This window comes from Malania oleifera, chromosome 2, assembly GCF_029873635.1.
Source record: "Malania oleifera isolate guangnan ecotype guangnan chromosome 2, ASM2987363v1, whole genome shotgun sequence".
In the NCBI taxonomy this organism is placed as follows: domain Eukaryota; kingdom Viridiplantae; phylum Streptophyta; class Magnoliopsida; order Santalales; family Ximeniaceae; genus Malania; species Malania oleifera.
The window spans coordinates 118,949,871-118,970,039 of record NC_080418.1 but is presented as its reverse complement, the minus strand read 5'-3'; the positions used below and the strand labels follow the sequence as shown (position 1 = coordinate 118,970,039).

Sequence of the window (20,169 nt, the reverse complement as noted above, 5' to 3'; positions counted from 1 at the left end):
ATAAAAAGCACAAGTTTAACTGAATTAGAGATTATTAGAACATATAAGCGCAATCTCTAAAGAAAGGAATCTAAGTTCCCTCCAATGAACATCAGAGACACAAGCATGTAATTCATAATATCATTACAAAGAGCTACTCTAAAGATTTTTAAAACCTGCTCATAAATTGTAACAGAATTTTTTTAATTGGTTTAGGATTTGAAAATTGTCGAAAATTGAAAAGAGTTATCTATTGATCTGAACATTACATGTGAATATATACAACAATCCTAGCATTCCTAAAAAGTAAATTAATAAATCAAATCGCATGATTTATGGGACACCCTAACAGAATAGGAAACTTAGCTATATAGGCCTAATTCTAAGGATACAATCTGTTATTAAAAGAATATCTTAAAATAGCTAACTAATTATACACAGTTTTCCCACACTCCCCCTCAAGCTGGTGAATAGGTATTCTCCATTCCCAGCTTGGAAACAATAGTTTGGAAAACAGAGCCACTCAACCCTTTAGTAAGGACATCAGCAAGTTGACCATGTGCAGACACGTAAGGTGTACAAATCAATCCACTCTCCAACTTTTCTTTGATAAAGTGTCTATCAACTTCAATGTGCTTTGTTCGGTCATGTTGTACTGGGTTATGAGCTATGTTGATTGCAAAATTTGTTGTCACAATAAAGTCTCATAGGGCCATCCCACTTAATCTTCAAATCTTCAAGGATGATCTTCAGCCAAAGTAGTTCACACACACCTTAAGCCATTGCCCGGAATTCAGCCACTGCACTCGACCGAACTACCACATTTTGTTTTTTACTTCTCCATGTCATAAGATTCCCACCGAGAAAGGTGCAATATCCTGAGATTGATTTTCTATCAACAATTGATCCAGCATAATCAACATCAGTGTATGCCTCAAGTACCAATCCTCCATTTCTTCTGAACATGATACCTTTCCCTGGTGTTCCCTTGAGATACTGTAGTACTCTATGGGCTGCTTGTAAATGAACTTCCTTCGGGCTATGCATAAATTGACTAATCACACTCATTGCATATGCTATATCTGGTCATGTGTGAGACAAATAAATGAGTCTTCCAACCAGGCGTTGATACATTTCTCTATCTACTGCGACATCCTCCTTGGCTTTTCCAAGTTTAAGACTAGAATCCATGGGAGTACTTGAAGGTTTGCATGTTGTCTTTCCAATTTCCTTGAGAAGATCTATGACATACTTCCGTTGAGAGATAAAAAATTTGTGCCTAGAGTGAGCAACCTCAATCCTGAGAAAATACTTCAGTCTCCCTAACGCTTTAATCTCAAATTCTTTAGCAAAATATTGACTCAAGACCTGTTTCTCCTTAGCATCATCTCCTATCACTATTATGTCATCAACATACACTAGAAGGATTGTAACTCCTCCTGAAGGAGAGTGTTTAATGAACAATGTGTGATCCCCTTGACTTTGTTTGTATCCCATAGCCAACATAACTCTTGCAAATCTCCCAAACCACGCTCGTGGTGATTGCTTAAGGTCATATAGTGCCTTTTTCAATTTACATACAGTGTGAGAAGCCAAATTCTTCCTATATCCCGATGGAACCTGCATATAATCTCTTCCTCTAGTTTCCCATGTAAGAAAGCATTCTTGACATCAAATTGTTGCAACTCCCAACCATAACTAGCTGCTAGTGATAACAATACTCTAACCATGTTCATCTTTGCAACAGGAGCAAAGGTCTCTAAATAATCAATCCCATAGGTTTGAGTATACCCCTTGGCTACCAATCGTGCTTTGTATCTCTCAATCGACCCATATGCCCTATACTTCACCGTATATACCCACTTACAACGCACTGGTTTCTTTCCTGCTAGTAACTTCACCAACTCCCAAGTCGTGTTTTTTTCCAACGCCTCCATCTCCACATTCATAGCTTGTCTTCATTTTCCATTGGACAAAGCCTCAAATAATGTGGTAGGAATGGTGATGGTATTTGGGCTTACAAAAAAGGCTCTATGGGATGGTGAAATATTCTTAAACGACAAAAAATGTGCAAGAGGGTACAATGGTTGCTTTGTGCATTTTCGAGTTCCTTGCCTAATGACAATTGGAAGGTCCTAGTCATCATTATCAACATGAGATTAAGTTTCATCTTGCAATGGATGGTTAACAATTGTTAGCTCATTCAAACGATCTGAGTTGGACTCTTGGACCTGCATTGGTTCAAGAACAGCCATCTTCTTTATTGAGAACACCTTGCCAAATATGGTATTTCTAGGAGCAGAATCGGTCTTTTCTTTGGGTTCATTGGTGTTTCAAGCACAGGTTCAGAAGAACTCTCAAGTACATGGTTGGAACAAGATGAACAAGGAGGTACATGCATAGGGTTCAAGGTTTTAGACAGGAATTGATGGAAAATCAAGCAAAGAATCTTCCTTATCTTCCCTAGTTGAATTCTCACCCATGAAGATAAGGATTAGTGAAATAAGACTCTTGTTCATTGAACGTAACATCCACCGAGACATAGAATTTCTTTGACGGAGGGTGGTAACACTTATATCCTTTTTGAGTCGAAGAATAGCCCACAAAGACACATTTTAGAGCCCTCGGATCTAATTTCCCCCTGTTTTGACTATGAACATGGACAAATGACACACCCAAAAATCCTAGGAACAAGGTTGTTTGTAGTGGTTAGGTCTGGGTAGAATGTGGAAAATATGTCCATAGGACTCTTGAAACCCAAGACTCTTGAAGGCAAACGATTTATCAGATGAGTGGCTGTCAGAACTGCTTCCCCCCAAAAAACCTTAAGACACATTTTTTTGAAACAACAAAGCTCTGGTTTTTTCAAAGAGATGGCCATTTTTCCTCTTTGCAACCCCGTTTTGCTGTGGGGTATTGACACAAGATGACTCCTGTACTATTCCATCTATCTGAAAAGATGGGGTAAAAATTGATTGAAATAGTCCCTAGCATTATCTGACCTAAACCTTTTGATATTGACCCCAAATTGGTTTTTGATCATCAAATAGAAATTTAGGAACACAATACTAACATCAGACTTATGTTTAAGCAGGAAAATCTAGGTAACACGAGTGCAATCATCAATTAAAGAAACAAACCATCTTGCCCCAGAAACACTAGAAACAGTAGATGGACCCCAAATATCACTGTGAATAAGATAGAAAGGAATTGAGCTTCTTTTGTAACTAATTGGAAAAGGTACACGCTTGTGTTTAGCAAGTTCACATACCTCACACTGAAAGTTTTCAACATCTAAATCCTTAAACATGGAAGGAAACATGTCTTTAATAATCCTAAACGATGGATGTCCAAGTCAGCAATGATGAAGTAAAATTTTTTCTTTATTGGATAAGACAAACTCTGACATAAAAGAAGAAGATAATTTGTCCTTGGTCATGTGCAACTGGCTCGGTGTTTCAAGATAATAGAGACTATTCCTTTCCCTAGCACGTCCAATCATCTTCCCCGAATCCTTGTCCTGAAATATACAATTACTACTATAAAAAATCACATTACAACATAAATCTTGAGTGAGTTTATGTATAGAGACTAGATTTGTGGACAATTTAGGAACATGAAAGACATTTTTCAAAGTTACTGATGGTCTTATTTTCACATCCCCAAAACCAGCTACAGTGGTCAAGAATCCATCTGTTGTGACTATTTTCCTACTGCTTGGGCATGGAGTATAGGTTGAAAAAATATTGGATAAATGGGTCATATAATCGGTTGCTCCTGAGTCCATGACCCAAGAGTTGGTAAAGGTTATATCTGAGACATTTAATCCACTAGAAGATGGAAGCTCTTGAATATGTCAAAGAACAAGTACCTAGAGATCCTTCAGGTTTTCCAAGACTATTGATAAGTGATCTCAGCCTCAATCTCTTCTTGGTTAAAACTACTCAGCTCCTGCGATGTCGATTCACCTTGTGGTCCTGTAGCAATGTGGACTTGTCCATTGTTCCGTGGTTGTCCTCCTTTTTGGCCCCATTCTCGGCTTGGAGGCTTTTCATGAAGTTTCCAACATTTTTCACGGGTGTGACGAGACTTCCTGTAGTAAGTGCACCATAATCCATCACGATTTTGGGTTTTCGGCTGGCCACCTTTTTCTCCTTCAAGTGTTGCTCCTCTCCTCCATGTTTGTGGCTGATTTATTGTTACCACTAGCCACCATAGCCGAACTATCAGTGATTTGTGGTTCAAGCATCAACCCACTTCTACTTTCTTCACTTCGAATTATAGCCACTACTTCGTTAAAGCTTGGAACCCCCAGCTTCCCAAGAATTTGTATCCTCACTTGATCAAATTCTGGATTAAGTCCAACCAGAAAATCATACACCCTATCTTGTTCAATAAAGGCCTTTAGAACCGCTGCATCATTGGAGCATTTTGTTTTTATCACTCGGTAGTAATCCAATTCCTGCCACAAGGATTTCAGTTGATTTGCATATTCAGTGACTATTTTATTCCCTTACTTTGCAGCCATAGTTTTTACCTTGACCTCGTACACTTGTGCCACATCATTAGCTTTGGAATAGGTTTGCTGAATCGCATCCCAAATGTCCTTTGCAATAGCCAAAAACATGCATGTGTCACTTATTTCTGGAATCATGGAATTCCACAACCACACCATGATCAAAGAGTCGTCTTCATCCCATGCTTCAAACTTAGGATCCCCGGGTTTAGGACCTGTACCCATGAGATGGCTAATCTTTCCCTTGCCTTTCAACACTGTGCGAATGAGTTGAGACCACTTATGGTAGTTCTTTCCATCTAACCTGTAGGAGGCATGAATATTCTGCAATTCTCCTGCTTGTTGTGGTCAGATTACCTCTTCTGATTGGGTTGTAGTAGTAGTCTCCAGGATTTCTAACATCTTGAAGGCTTGAACAATCAGCTAATCAATGATGATGTCAGCCAGAAGTGGAAATGATGATGACGACTAAGCAAAAGTGAAACCCACAGAAGAGAAAAATTGGCAATGAAGGCAAACAAAAGTTTTTAAGGCTTTGATGAAACAAGCCCTGTTTGGCAGAAATAGAGGTGCACGAGTATGCAAAGATGGGAAGAAACCAGCAATGAAGGCTGGAAATATCAGCGATGAAGGCTGAAAAAAAAAACGGAAACCCTAAGGAGCCTAATTTGGCTCTGATACCATGTCGAAAATTGAAAAGAGTTATCTATTGATCTAAACGTTACATGTGAATATATACAACAATCCTAGCATTCCTAAAAAGTAAATTAATAAATCAAATCCCATGATTTATGGGACACCCTAACAGAATAGGAAATCCGCTGATTTATGGGACATCCTAATAGAATAGGAAACTTAGTTGTATAGGCCTAATTCTAAGGATACAATATGTTATTAAAAGAATATATAGCTAACTAATTATACACGGTTTTCCCACAAAAATAATTAAATATTCTAAATTGAGCAGCAGAACTAGGAAGAATGTTTTCAAAGACAGTGGTGCAGCAACCTATTACTCATAATTGGGATATATCTCAATGCCTGACAATACAGGAAGGTAGAAACATTTACAGTTTATGCATATGTATCAGCAATGTTGCAATAAAAATGGGGAATTGCACATTTTCAAGCAATCTACCTCACATAGGGCCAGGAATGTGTTACAGTAGGATTATAGACATGTCACCCTACTTAATTTAGTTTCTAAGAGTCCAAAAGATAACAGAAGCAAAAGAGATATGCCAAGCTTTATGCAGTTTTTAGCTGATCCTTTGCTTACTTAGATGAAGTGCCCACATGGCTATCCCTTCACCCCCCACCCCCACCCAAAAAAAAGTGATACGCATGCATGCACACACAGAGGGAGAGGAAAGTTCATGTAATCATTTTGCAGTTGCAGTAACGCTTCCGAATGATATATTTTCTCTTTTATAACCAAAGAATAATCTTGTTTCATCTTCAATTATCTTCAAAAAATGAATTAGTTACTCACATCAGGCAAAAGCAAGGTCCAACTAACAAACCTGAACAACAAAAACTTTTTCAGATGCCAATCGTTTTATGGAGCTTGCAATAGAAACAGTATCCCTGCCAGAAGCAACCACCAATAATGGGCCATCCCTGGAAGAAATTAAATAGCACTTTAATGAGGAGCTGGATGGATAACCTCAGCTAAAAGAACTAAGCATTTACAAACATTGGAAATGAGTCAGATTCCAAACACACATAATTCAAATCTCGTTAAATGTTCGCAAATTATGCCTCAAAAAAATAGGCAGGAACTATATTACATGCATACGTCAATATCAAGTGCGACCTATCACCTATGCAAGCATGTTGTATTTGTAAGGGTTGGATCAGCATTCCAAATATTACGATATGCAGACACAGCTAGAAATGTCTTAAGTTTTAGATAGAGGTATGTGGATAATCTGTCGACTAAAAGTATAAAGTTTACTTCACGAAATCATAGCCTTATATCAAAATCAGATGAGAAAATTTAAAAAATTAATTAATTAATTAAAAGTCTAGAGGTAAAATTAAAGCAGAATGAAGGGTGTAGTAACAATTAGTAATTCATTCAAAGAGAAACTTAATGATTTAGAATTGTAAAAATCAAGATGGTATTAGGACAAGAGATAATAAATATCATTAGTGCTCATGCTCCCCAAGTCAGCTTAGCAAAAAACCTTAAGAGACAATTTTGGGAAGATATGGATAGTATTATACAAGGCATACCAGGGATTGAGAAAATATTTATTGGAGGAGATCTGAATGGACACGTTGGAAGGGATAATAAAAATTATGAGAGGATACATAGAGGATATGGATATGGAGACAAAAATGATCCTAGGGAGATGATTTTAGACTTCCCTATGTCATATGATTTTAGTATAATGAATACACTAAATAACCTTTAAAAGTGGACAAAATATAAGTCAAATAGATTTTTTTTTAACTAGAAGGGTAGATTGTTTATCATGCAAGGATTGTAAAGTTATTCCAGGTGAAAGTCTAACCAGACAACATAAAGTCTTCGTGTTAGATATATGTATTAAAAAATGGAAGAAAAAGGATAAAATAAACCAGTGTAAGAGAACTAGGTGATTGAACCTAAAAAGAGAAAATATAATAAAATTTAAAGATAAAATGATCAAAGATGGGGATTGGATTATAGAGGATGGGATAGATACAAATACTCTTTGAAGTAGATTAACTAGCTCTATTAAAAAGGTAGCAAAAGATATTTTAGGTGAATCAAGGGGAAGATTCTCAAATAGTAAAGAAAGTTGGTGGTGGGATAAAGAGGTACAAAAAGCCATAAAGACAAAAAGAATTTGGTATAAAAAGTGGCAAAAATGTAAAAACAGGGATAACTTTGAAAAGTAGGAGACAAGAAAAGTTGCAAAAAAAGCCGTTAGTGAAGCTAAATACAGATCATTTAATAGTTTATATGATAGATTAGATACAAAAGAACGGAAAAGAGATATATTTAAACTTCCTAAAGTTAGAGAAAGGAATGTTAAGGACTTAAGAAATGTAAAATGTATAAAAAATGAGGATGATATTGTCTAGGTTAAGGATGAAGACATTAAAGAAAGATGGCGAAGTTACTCTAGTAAGTTGTTTAATGAAAACCAAATAAAAAGCTTAAACTTAGAATTGTCAAATGAGAAAAAGATTAAAAATATAAGATTTATTCGCAACATTAGAGTTAACGAAGTTAAGTTTGCACTAAAAAAGATGAAAACTGGGAAAGCTATGGGACCAGATAACATCCCAATTGAAGTTTGGAAATGCTTAGGTAATAACGGAATTATATGGTTAACTAATTTATTTAATACAATTATAAAAACTAAGAAAATGTCAGATAAATGGAGGAAAAGCACTATAATACCTATATACAAAAATAAAGGAGATATTATCGTGGAATTAAATTTATGAGTCATACGATGAAACTATGGGAAAGGGTAGTTGAACAAAAATTAAGGTTAGAAACGAAGGTCTCAGAAAATCAATTTGATTTTATGCCTGGGAGATCTACCACAGAAGCTATATATCTTTTAAAAAGATTAATGGAAAAGTTTAGGAAAAAGAAGAGGGATTTGCATATGATATTTATTGACCTTGAGAAAGCATATGATAGGATACCTAGGAAGTTCTATGGTGGGTTTTAGAAAAAAAAGGGTACATGTAGTAGGTATACTGATGTCATTAAGAATATATACGATGGAGTAATGACTAGTGTAAGAACTATAGATGGAGAAATTAGAGAATTTCCAATCACCATAGGTGTACATCAAATATCTGCTTTGAATCCTTATCTTTTTGCTTTAGTGAAGGACCAATTGACTAAGAGTATTCAAAAGGAGGTTCCATGGTGTATGTTGTTTGCAAATGATATTATATTAATTGATGAAACTTGGGACGGAGTAGAGGCTGAGTTAGAATTATAGAGAGAAGCTTTGGAATCTAGAGGCTTTAAGATAAGTAGAAATAAGACAGAATAGATGAAATGTAATTTTAGTAATGATAGGTATTGGAGACAAAGTTAAACTTCATGATGAAGAAATAAATAGCACTTGTAGATTTCGATACCTTGAATCTATTATGCAAGTTGAAGGAGAAATTGAAGATGATGTAATACATATAGTTAAAGCAGGTTAGGTAAAATGGAGAATTGCTTCAAGTATGCTCTGTGATCGTAGAATACCCTTAAAATTGAAAGGGAATTTTTATAGGACAGCTATAAGGCCTGCTATGTTATATGGTTTGGAATGTTGGGCTATGAAGAAACATAATATCCAAAAAGTAAAAGTTGCTGAAATGAGAATGCTTAGATGGATGAGTGGTATAACATTGAAAGATAAATTAAGGAATGAACATATTCGCGGTAAGTTATATGTAACTCCTATAGAAGATAAGATAAGGGAGGCTTAGATGGTATGGACATTTGCAACGTAAGCCACATAGTGCACCAGTGAGGAAGAGTGAGTTAGTTACTGTGGGGGGTAGTAGAAGGGGTAGGCGTAGACTTAAAATAACTTGGGAAGAGATAGTTAGTAAGGATTTAATATTCTTGAATCTATCAAAAGATTCAAGTGTAGATGATCGCATAAATTGGCGGAAAAAGATTCATATAGCCGACCCCACCTAGTGGGACTTAAGGCTTGGTTTTGTTGTTATTGTTGTTGTTGTAGAAACTTAATGATTTAGTGCACATATTAAAATTTAAAGGTTAGTGGCTTATGACATAAATATAAAAAGTTAGCATCTCTTTGCTATTACAAAGAAACCAACTACATTTTCACTCGCCCTAAGGGGGCACAAACAATTGATCAGGAGAGGGAGAGAGAGCACAGGAGCCTTGAGACATGTGTCAATGGAGATAATGGCAGGCTAGCAATGAAAATTATCATCTTTTATTTACACATGTTTCTCAACAAATATGTCAATCCTGAATAATTTTATATACCAGCCAAGTAAACCAAAGACTTCTTAAGTTCAACTATTAGATGAACAAGGTCTACAACTATTTCACACAATCAAACGAATGCATCAGTTAAAACCCATATCTTGTTATCCCCCACCCAAAAAATAACTGTAATGATCTGCCTTTAAAATGACAAGGTTGACTATGTCCCTTAACCTAACCAAATAACATATGAAAATCCTCACAAACTCCTAGCACCTAGTTGAATTATGATGAACAAGGGCATGCTCAAGAAGTCAGGGTCATGTATCCAAGTGCAATTTAACTGCCAAGGTGGTGCATTTACTGCCAATTTTGTATTTAAAAGATAGTTTCATGCTTCATGGTCATTGCATGAGCAAGCTCAAGCACCAGAATTACGCACAATCTTTCTACATGGTGGCCCTTACAATCAACATATGGCATGATACATAGGATTGATCATGTTCTACCACCTACTACTTACATTGGTCTACTTTTGTAGTCAAGTACAGGGTCTGAGTCTCAGCAATGTGCTGTCTAAAAGTACTTCTTTGGCAGGGAAATGGTTATAGCAACTCCGCTTTGAGGTTGACTCCTTTATAACACAAGGTTACTAGAAGCAAGTTTAGTTTACATTGGAATGGTTGGATACTAGAGTAGTGGCAATACTTCTTATGCATTGCAACAAAGTTTCTTACCCATTGATAATTTTTTTACCCTGTTACCTAGTTCCAAGTTGGTAACGGAAATCTCATTTGTTTTTGGGAGGACAATTGGGTAGGTGGGGCTTCTTTGGAGTCTCTGACCCCTTGTCTCTTCATGCTATCTTCCATTCCTAATGCCTCAATTAAGGCTTTTTATTCTTTGGAGGGGGCTCTTCAAGATTTTTTCTTTTTTAGAAATCTCATAAAAAGAGAGATTGATGACCTTCAAATTTTGTTGAGACTGTTCAGATTACTTTGTTCCTCAAGTGAGAACTGATTTGAGGATTAGGATCAGATTGTTCTAGTTCTTATACCACAAACTCTTTTTTTCTTTCAGTTTCTGAAAATTTTGAACTCTTCTTTTCTCCCCTTGAATAATTTTATTTTGCAGGCCAAGGTTCCTTCCAAGATCATGGCTTTCATGTTTACTCTGGCTCTTAATATGCTTGATGCTAGTCATTTATTGCAGGTGAATGTGCCACATAAGGCTACTGGTCTAGATATTTGTATTACAACAACAAACCAAGCCTTAAATCGAGTGAAACGAGTGATGATTTGCTTCTCCATTGTCAGGTAGCTAAGCAGCTTTGGGCCAAACTGTTCTCAGTTTTTAATGAGTAAATGGTGTTGCCATGGATTGTTGACGCCTTTTTGTTGGTATGGTGCAGAGGTTTTGGGAGGAGTAAAGGATGGTATTGTGGATATGTGTTGTTTTTGCTCTTCTTTGAACTTTGCGAATCAAGAGGAATGCAAGGATTTTTTTATGGCTAAACAACTCCCTCACATTTATTATGGGATGTGATTGTTTCCTTGCTTCCTTTTGGGCTTATTCTTTAGGTTTCTTTTACGGAATTTTGTTGTCTGATCTTTGGAGGGTTTGGAGGGATGCCTTAATGTAACATTTTTCCAATTTTTTAGGAGGATAACTTATCCTCCATTATTTGTAATTTTCTCTCTTTCCTGTTAATGAATTGAAACTCTCTCTCTCTCTCTCTCTCTCTCTCTCACACACACACACACACACATAAAGGTGAATACATCATTTTTTTTTTATTCAACTATTTGAAAAATGAGTACCAGTTTAGTATTCAAGAATTCTTGGTAGATTAACCCTGGAGGATAATTTATTTGGTCTTTGATTCTTATATATGATTAATAGTAATGAGTTGCTTCAGATTAGAAGATTATTAAAGCGTTGTATCTGAACGCTGGTATTCTATGTTTCCAAAGCAATAAAATGAGTGCACTTATTTTAGCATCATCCATCTACATCAGGAATTTGGAGCAGGCCTTTTGATGTTTTTAGGGAACACTGGTGCGCCCCCCTTCTTTGGAGTTTTTGTTTAGAGATTTAAAGCACTGAAGGTCAGAAGGAGAGGAAAACATTTCGGAAGTACACTACCTTTTCTTGGTGTGGTGTAACTGTTTGGAATGCAATTCTAGCATTTCCAACAGAAGGAAAATGGCTCAGCTCTGGTGTGGAATAGGATTCTTTAAAAAAAAAATTGGCATCCCTCTAGATCTTGACGTTTGGTTTTTTCAATGGGATGTGGTTGGTCGATGTGCAACATGATTGGATGCTTTGCTTTGTTTTAGTAATTTTTGTTGGCTTTTTGAATCCGATCTCCGTTTTGATGTTGACAAACACAAGCGATTCTTATGTGTGCTTTTAAGTGCATGAACAGGTATAATTCAGGTCACACATAAGATCAAGAGGACATGAAAGCCATGACACGACTCAAAGCTCATATCTGACGTATTACATAGAATTAAAGAGCAAGGAAGAAAGAAGAAGACATTTGGGTGTTTACTTGTATATGCATTTACTTTTATATTTGGTCTGTAATAATGCGTACATCTTGCATGATATGTTTTAAATACTCAGATGACCGTAGAATGACCATAGGGACCGAATGACCTTAGGGCACCCTTCGGTCGACCAACGCCGGATTTTTTGGGTTATTTCTCAAAGGCCTTAGACTGACCTTAGGACCCTAAAAATTGCATAAAAATATCCCCTATATTCTTAACATTAATCATCATATGAATAGGGAAAATTTTATAAGAGAAAAAGGACCGAAATGCCTAAAGATGGCATGTTCGGTCGACTGAACTCAATTATACTGAGTTCTTCAGTCAACCGAACTCCCACCAAGTCAACAAGTTGACCTCTCAGTCGACCGACCAGATTTATATAGGCAGACCTGGTCGACCGAACCTCCTTTGGTCAACAAGTTGACCTCCCGGTCGACCGACCAGATTTATACGAGCAGCGCCCTGGTCGATCGAACCCACACGTGGGAGAATCCAACGCCCTGGTCGACCGAACTTCATAGTTCAAAATCATATGGTCGACCGAACCGCGCTTAAGTGAAAAATCGCCTTTGGGAACCCTAGTTCGGTCGATGGAACTTTCAGTTCAAACTTCGCCCGGTCGACCGAACTTAGTCACTTGGTCAACCGAACCTCACATCCGATCGACCGAGCCTCTTGGGTTGGTGAATTTTTTACCGCAATAAAACGAAGTTATTTTTAATTAAACATCATTAATCTTTTTCTACAATGACCTCCGCGTCCCCAATAGTTATAATTTTCACAAACTATATAAATACCCCCTCATTACTCCATATTAGCAACTTTGATTAACCCAAATTTTCTCTCTAATCCATTGTTAATCAAAATTCCCCCAAAATATTTTTTATTGTTTAAATCATGCTTTTGGGGCCAAATTTTTATACAAAACTCTCCAACTCTCTTCCACTCTTTCATTTCAAAATTACTCTTGAAGAGAGTATATTTATTTTTGGGCATTTATTTTTTACATGCTTACTTTCACTTATATTTTATTCTTGAAAATCTTTTTGAGAATATAGCTTTGGTTTCTCCTCCTTATTTTCAAGATAAATATTTTTGAGAGAATTTATTTATCGCACAAATATTTTATTGAGCTTAACTCCTAGATTCTCCAAGTATTACTCATTTGCATAAATCTTTGTTGGAGAACATAATACTCATTTTTCATACACATTCTATTTGTGCAAAAATCATTGAAAGAGCAAAACCCTAGGTTCTCCTATATTATTATTGAAATATTCTTTTGGAGAAAACCTTTTATTAAGGTTTAAATATAGTTAAGCACCCTTACTCTCCTAAGCATTATTTCATATCATTGGAGTGCGTATTTTTATTGAGCTTATTGTGTACATCTCAGCTTATATTTTCAGAAGCAATTTTATGTACAAAAATGGTTTTAATGTACTGGTTGGGTTCAACCCGTTAATTGAATTGGGAAGTCACAGCCCCGTAAATGAGACCGATTTGGTTTAACCCAAAAATTGAACTGGAGAGTCTCAGCCCTGTAAGTGAGACTAGTTCGACTCAACCTAATAATTGAGCTGGGGTTTTTCTCGCCCGATAAGGAAAAGATGTAAAAGGTTTTTACTTTACCCGGTTAAGTGAGCAGGTTTAGTGGAATCCTTGAGAGGTATGCCCAAGGCGGAAACGTAGGCCGGTTTGGCCAAACCTTGATAACAAATATTGTGTCTCTCTCTATCTTATTTAAATTTCTGCACTTAAATTTCAGCATGTATACAAATGGTTGCTTAATGTCTTAATTATTTGCATACAAGCATTTAATTTAAATAAGATATACTATGCACGTGTATGTTTGTTTTCAGTGTTAAAATCATTTTACATACACGTGTATATGTTGAATGGGATATGATACGTGGTGAATCGGCGTAATTGTTTAAATTGAGTGTTAAAATCATTTTGCATACACTTGTATATGTTGAATGGAATATGATACGTGGTGAATCGGCGTAATTGTTTAAATTAGCGAAAATTGTTTTAAAACCCAATTCACCCCCCCTCTTGGGATCACACCAATTCCAATAATTTTTTTCAATGGGACGTGGTTGGTTGATGTGCAACATGATTGGATACTTTGCCTTGTTTTAGTAATTTTTGTTATTTTTTTTTGTTGCTTTTGTTACTCCTTTCTTTTAATAACATTTCTACTTTTATTTAAACAAAAATTATACGCAACACATCCTTAGAAGGACATGGCATGACATAATTCCAGAAAATCAAGGCGAAAAAGAATCTATGCGCATTGAGTCATTAATAGGATGAAGACTATCTGCACACAAATACATAGGTGAATACGGAATTCTCTCAACTACTAGAAAGGATGAATGGTTTAGACTTTAGAATTCAGGAATTCTAGGTAGAGTAACTCTAAAGGATCATTATATGTTTCTCAGAGGCATAACATAATGTAATTATAGAAGATCAAGCCATATAAGTATGCAAGCATGTTTTTGAAAGTAGTCCTGTGGCAATTGGTTTGTGGATTCAACCAGCGATTCCCAAGAATCCTCCATTGATTCTAAGGTATTCCCACATTTAATTTGCATTTATAATAGGGCATCTCATTCCCAAAAATAGCACATATTCCCACAAAGCTCTCAAAAACTAGCATCTTTTTTCCCATATAAAAGGAGGGAATCTAGATTCCCAACCTGGGGAAATCATTAAAAAATTATGAAGTGTCAAAAAATATCCTAATTATATTTGAAATCCAAAAATGCTCTGGTTATGAAGTGACTTGCACATGATTAAACAACATAACTTGACACATATGTATGAATTGCAAATTTATTTATTTATTGTTGTTCTTGTTTAAAAAATAGTTGCATCATTAAATTAGCATTGGAACTATGTAGCAATTTATAAACTTAATTTCAAAAAGTTGCATAATTTTTTAGAATTTTTTTTATCTGTTGAATTAATAGTAAATTACTATGTTCAAGCTTCTTCTTTTTTTTGTGAATTATCACTAGTCAAACCTAAAAGTTATTTTATCATCATTCCCAAAGCCAAAACATGCGAATAACACATGCCCAAAAATTTATCAATAATATATTTTGAAACCAAATATGGGAATCCCATTATCCCAAGATTCCCGAGATTCATAACACCAGAGGGCATATTAGATGCCACGAACCAAATGCCACCTGCAGGTCCATTTTTTTTTAAAAAAATATTAAAATTCCCCTTTTTTTTTTTTTTCTGAAAAACACTACAAACCTAAAAGCAATGGCAAAGACAGGTGGTGGGAGAGGCATTTGGACCCCACACACTTTATAAACTTGTAGTTAGGTCCCTTGTCTTTTCGGCATTTAAGAACCATAATATCTCCCCCCACCCCGCCCCCCACAAAAAAAATATATACTGATAAATTTTTTATACTGAGTCCTAAGAAACTGACATCTCAAAATTTATTTTGCCAATTGTTTACATACTTCAGAATGTATAGTGCATACAAGCATTACTAGCAGAAATTCTACATGATACGAGACGCTTGAATACTTTGAACTCATCATTGATATAAAATTTTCCAGTTCTTGAAGAATGTCGATACATTACTTAGATAAGTATCCTCACTGTTGTATCATATTCAATATGATTTCACAACAGTTAATTCCAAAATGAAGATATGACTCATCTCCACCATCTCCAAGGCCTCAACATCGCTAATTAATCATTTATTAAACTTATCTTTGCATCAAAACCCTTTGAATTTTTCTTTCTAAATGATTTTATATGTTTCCAAGTTTTTTTACGCCCTTATGTTTCACCAACACTTCTGTTCTTCGGACTTCTATAAGGAAAAATCCTATAACGATCAAGCTAAATTTTGATTCTCTTACAGAAAAAAATAATTATAATGCAGAAATTAATAAAGAAGTTACCCCTATATCAAAAATTGTATTGCTTTCACTATTTTGGATGGCTGGGAATGGGCATAGAGTAAGGTTGTTCTTGGTAAAAAAGTGTTCTAAACAAACTATTAAGATTCAGTAAAAAGTGTTCTAAACAAACTATTAATATAGAATAAAGAAAACTTTTAAATGCACTAAATAATTGAGTGAGAAGTGAACATACTTTTCAAAAGTTTCACGAGCCATGGAAACAATATGATTTACATCAGCTTCTAAAACAGAAGATAAACCTTTGCTGCAACCATTTTCCATAGCTACAGGCACAAGTTTCTTCCCTCTAACTGCTAGCAAAGTCTGGGAATAACCACAGATCTGCCTTATAACATAATATAACTTTTTGTGAAGAGAAACAGGGAGCCAGTGAAGCCACTCATTAATTCCTCCTCTCGGCCTTGTAACTCGCTGCATATTTTGTCAGGATAAAAAAGTAAAGCAACTTAGCAAGTGAGCAATAAGATGACATGAATTAAATTGGGGATGTTAGATAATTTTCCCCATGCACATTGGAAGATATGATTTCTAAATCAAAACACAAGAAATATAGGAACCGTTATGAAACACACTGACAGCTAAACTCTATTCATATATATATATATATATATATATACATATATTATATTTATTTATATAAACCCAACACAAGAATAGAAAATTATAAGATTGTGTTTCATTTAGTGATGTGCACTAGAGAAAGATGGAGAAACTGAATGCACCATTGCTTGATTGTATTCAAGAACACCAAGGTGCATACAGAAAAACATGTATTCAAAAATACAAAAAAGCATCTAAACTGAAATGATTGAATTGAAATGTATTGAAATGTACTTTTCCATCCTCCACTCATTTGGCATATCGTTCAATAATCGCATATTGCTCAAAAAGTGATAATGAAAATTTTCATATTCTAACGGGACTTTTCTTGCAAAGGTCATAACTTCTCAAAGGCCGCAGATATTCAAGTTACTAATGTTGCAAAACAAAGGAGAAATAGGACAGAATATATAAAATGTAATTTTAGTAATGATAGGAGAACTATTGGAGACAAAGTTAAATTTGATGATGAAGAAATAAATAGCACTTGTAGATTTCGATACCTTAGATCGATACTGCAAGCTGAAAGAGAAATTGAAGATGATGTTAGGCATAAAGTTAAAGCAGGTTGAGTAAAATGGAGAAGTGCTTCAAGTGTGCTCTGTGATCGTAGAATACCCTTAAAATTGAAAGGGAAGTTTTATAAGATAGCTATAAGGTCAGCTATGTTATATGGTTCGGAATGTTGGGTGACGAAGAAACATAATATCAAAAAAGTAAAAGTTGTCGAGATAAGAATGCTTAAATGGATAAGTGGTATAACATTGAAAGATAAAATAAGGAATGAACGATAAGCTAGATATAACTCCTATAGAAGATAAAATAAGGGAGAGACGACTCAGATGGTATAAACACTTGCAAAATAGGCCACATAGTGCACCAGTGAGGAAGAGTGAGTTAGTTATTGTGAGGGGCAGTAGAAGAGGTAGGGGTAGAACAAAAATAACTTGGGAGAAGATAGTGAGTAAGGATTTAATATCCCTGAATCTATCAAAAGAAATGGTCCATGATCGCATATATTGACGGAAAAGGATTCATATAGCCAACCTCACCTAGTGCGACTAAGGCTTGGTTTTGTTGTTGTTGTTGTATTGAGTTTTTCCCACACAGGATAGCCCTTGGAACCATAAAGCCCTACTTTGGAAGTTGGAAAACATGAAGGAAAGGAAGGGAAAGGAAAGGAAAACAATGAAAGAATCCAGTTTTTCTCATTAAAATATCAAGGATGAAGGGGAAAAAAATAAACACAGCAGGTCAATGAAATCTATTCTAAATAGATTTTGATGTAGACACAAAATACAATGGAAGAACATATTCCTTCTTAAATTCTTTCCCTTTCCTCTTGCAAATTCTTTGATCCAAACAGGGCTTAAGTGCTGCCTAGTAAAGAAAGGCATGGAGATAATCACACAAGCAAAAAGAAGAGAGTCAAGGATGAATAGAGATCGGTCATGAACTCAAGTTTTGTTCATGCAACTTAGAACCTGTGTTACTCTCTTGTTTGGTCAAGAAACTAGGGGCTAATGACAAATATAGCAAAAAGGGAAATGTTTTTAAAGAAATTAGGCTACGTGTGTCAGGTGTTATCATGCCAAGCATTCAACAAACAACAAAACAACATTCATTATATGTTGTTCACTTCTGATGACAAGGTCATTTGATCTATGACATGGTCTTATTTGACTAACTAGTGTGTAAAGGTAGAACTACACAAAAAAATAAATTAGAAGTTCTCATAACATTAGAAAGTTATACATAGAGCTGTTCTCTCCGTTTTGTGATACTTTAATCAAAACAAAATCGTGTTTCACAATACTAGATTTCTCATTGACGCTAAAAGCATGTGGCATTCGTATGATTTTCAAATTTTTTCCACAAAAGTTTTGTTTGGTCGCCGATAGAATGAAAAACATAAGAAAGGTGACCAAATTTTGAATCTTAAAAATATTTCAACAAAGAGCAGCCAAAACAAGAAGAAAATCACACGGGACCGTAGAGGAGGGAGGGGAAATCCATCAAGTGAGCCAAAAACAACTGCCCTAAATTAGTAAAAACCGATGACCCCAATGATATTCTATGAAAAAAACATTGTCGAGTTCAGCTTTCTGTTCGTTAAAAACAAAAAGAACAAAATCACAGCACTCGAAAACTTCTTTTCCCTTCCCCTTTCGCATGGTTTCTCATTAGTCTAACCAAACACAGTTTGAATAGAAACAGAGACCGCATGTAACAGAGCAGAAAAAATTTAACAAGGGAAAAGGGAAAAAGAAAAGATAAGTCCTAGCCTAATAGCCTCTAGGGTTTAATCATAAAAAATAAAAATTGAAGAATTAAAGGACAATCGGGAAAGCTCACATAGAGAGGTTGCTTGTCGGAGAAGCCAAGAGCTCGAACCAATCCGATGCTTTGGTTCTCGGAGCCCGGAAAGCCATTACCGATGACGACGGCCCGGCGGATAACGCCATAGATGGCGCCTTCGAAGATCTCCGGCACTCCGGGAGAAGTACTGGGGGGTTCGGGAAGCCTTATTGGCCTCATGACACAGTCTGGGACAACTGCGAGTGGTTGGAGAACAAGGGAAATTTCTTCACTGATCTCTTCGCGTCGCCCTTTTAGAATGGAACCCGAACATCTACTTCTATTTTTATTTTTAATTAATTATACTAATAATTTTTGTGGGTGCAAAATCCAGAGTCAATAATTGAATAATTAATTTTTTTAAAATTAATTTCACTATTAAAATTGTTAGAAAATATAAAATAAATAGTTGAAAGTTCAAAATAGAATCTATTTCTATTTTAAAAGCTCATCTATAAAATATCTAATTTTAGCAATTAAATCCAAAACCTAAAAATCTTCAAAATAGATGAAACTTTGATCATAAAATAAATAAGTCTAGGGTTTGAACAGTGTGCTAATATCTTACTTTTAGCAATTAGTTCAAGTTTTCCATGTAATTAAAGAAGTTTTTATTTTATGTATAAATTATTTAAGAGTAAGTAAATTAAATTTGTTAAGATTTTTCGAAGTGAAGTAGTTGGGTATAATAATATGAATAATATAAATTATTTTGCATATAAAAATATTTAAATAATACTAAAAAGGTTTGTAAATTTTTATATAATGTCAATACGCACGGATGAGGATCTGATATCTCGACGAGGATGAGTATTTAAAGAAATATGTTCAATGTTCATAGAGTTGCCATCAACCTTTTTTTACTTAGGTGCGGTTAAGTCCACCTACTTACTACCAATTGATTGGTCTCTACCTAATCCTAAGATTTAAGCAATCAATAATTTCTAATTAGCATTCCAAAGCTAAGTCTGGAAATGCGGTTATGTACAGGGAATGTAGTAACACTCCTACACACCCATTTTATGAATGATACATAATTAACTTATGCTTATCTTTGAATTCAACCCATCAAGACCATTATCCTTTCATTTTATAGTTACCGACCTTTAATGTATTGGATTAACTCACACAAGACAACAATTATTCTCACCTCGAGATCCTCTTGAGGTTCTTCATAAGATGGATTTTATATGCGAATGTGCTTTGATGTACCTTTCATAATATATTGGGTTAACCTCGCATAAGACAGCGATTACCCTCATCTCAAGATCCTCAAAGATA

General features: G+C 35.3%; 1 protein-coding gene across 2 annotated transcripts in view; it reads right to left on the bottom strand.

Annotated features, from left to right (window-relative positions):
- The window catches only part of LOC131149812 (mitochondrial fission protein ELM1), a 28,244-nt gene extending 9,049 nt beyond the window's left edge, over positions 1-19,195 (bottom strand). The window contains exons 1-3 of one of the 2 annotated variants that reach the window (XR_009135306.1): positions 18,886-19,195; positions 16,103-16,341; positions 6,019-6,115 (exon numbers count right to left, since the gene is read on the bottom strand). Coding sequence is in view for 1 of the 2 variants with exons in the window: in XM_058100573.1 (XP_057956556.1) it covers positions 6,019-6,115; positions 16,103-16,341; positions 18,886-19,068 (519 nt within the window). In the remaining variant the exon portion in view is untranslated. The remainder of the gene's footprint in view (positions 1-6,018; positions 6,116-16,102; positions 16,342-18,885) is intronic. The other variant, XM_058100573.1, reaches the window with a different exon arrangement.
- Positions 19,196-20,169: the final 974 nt, after the last annotated feature.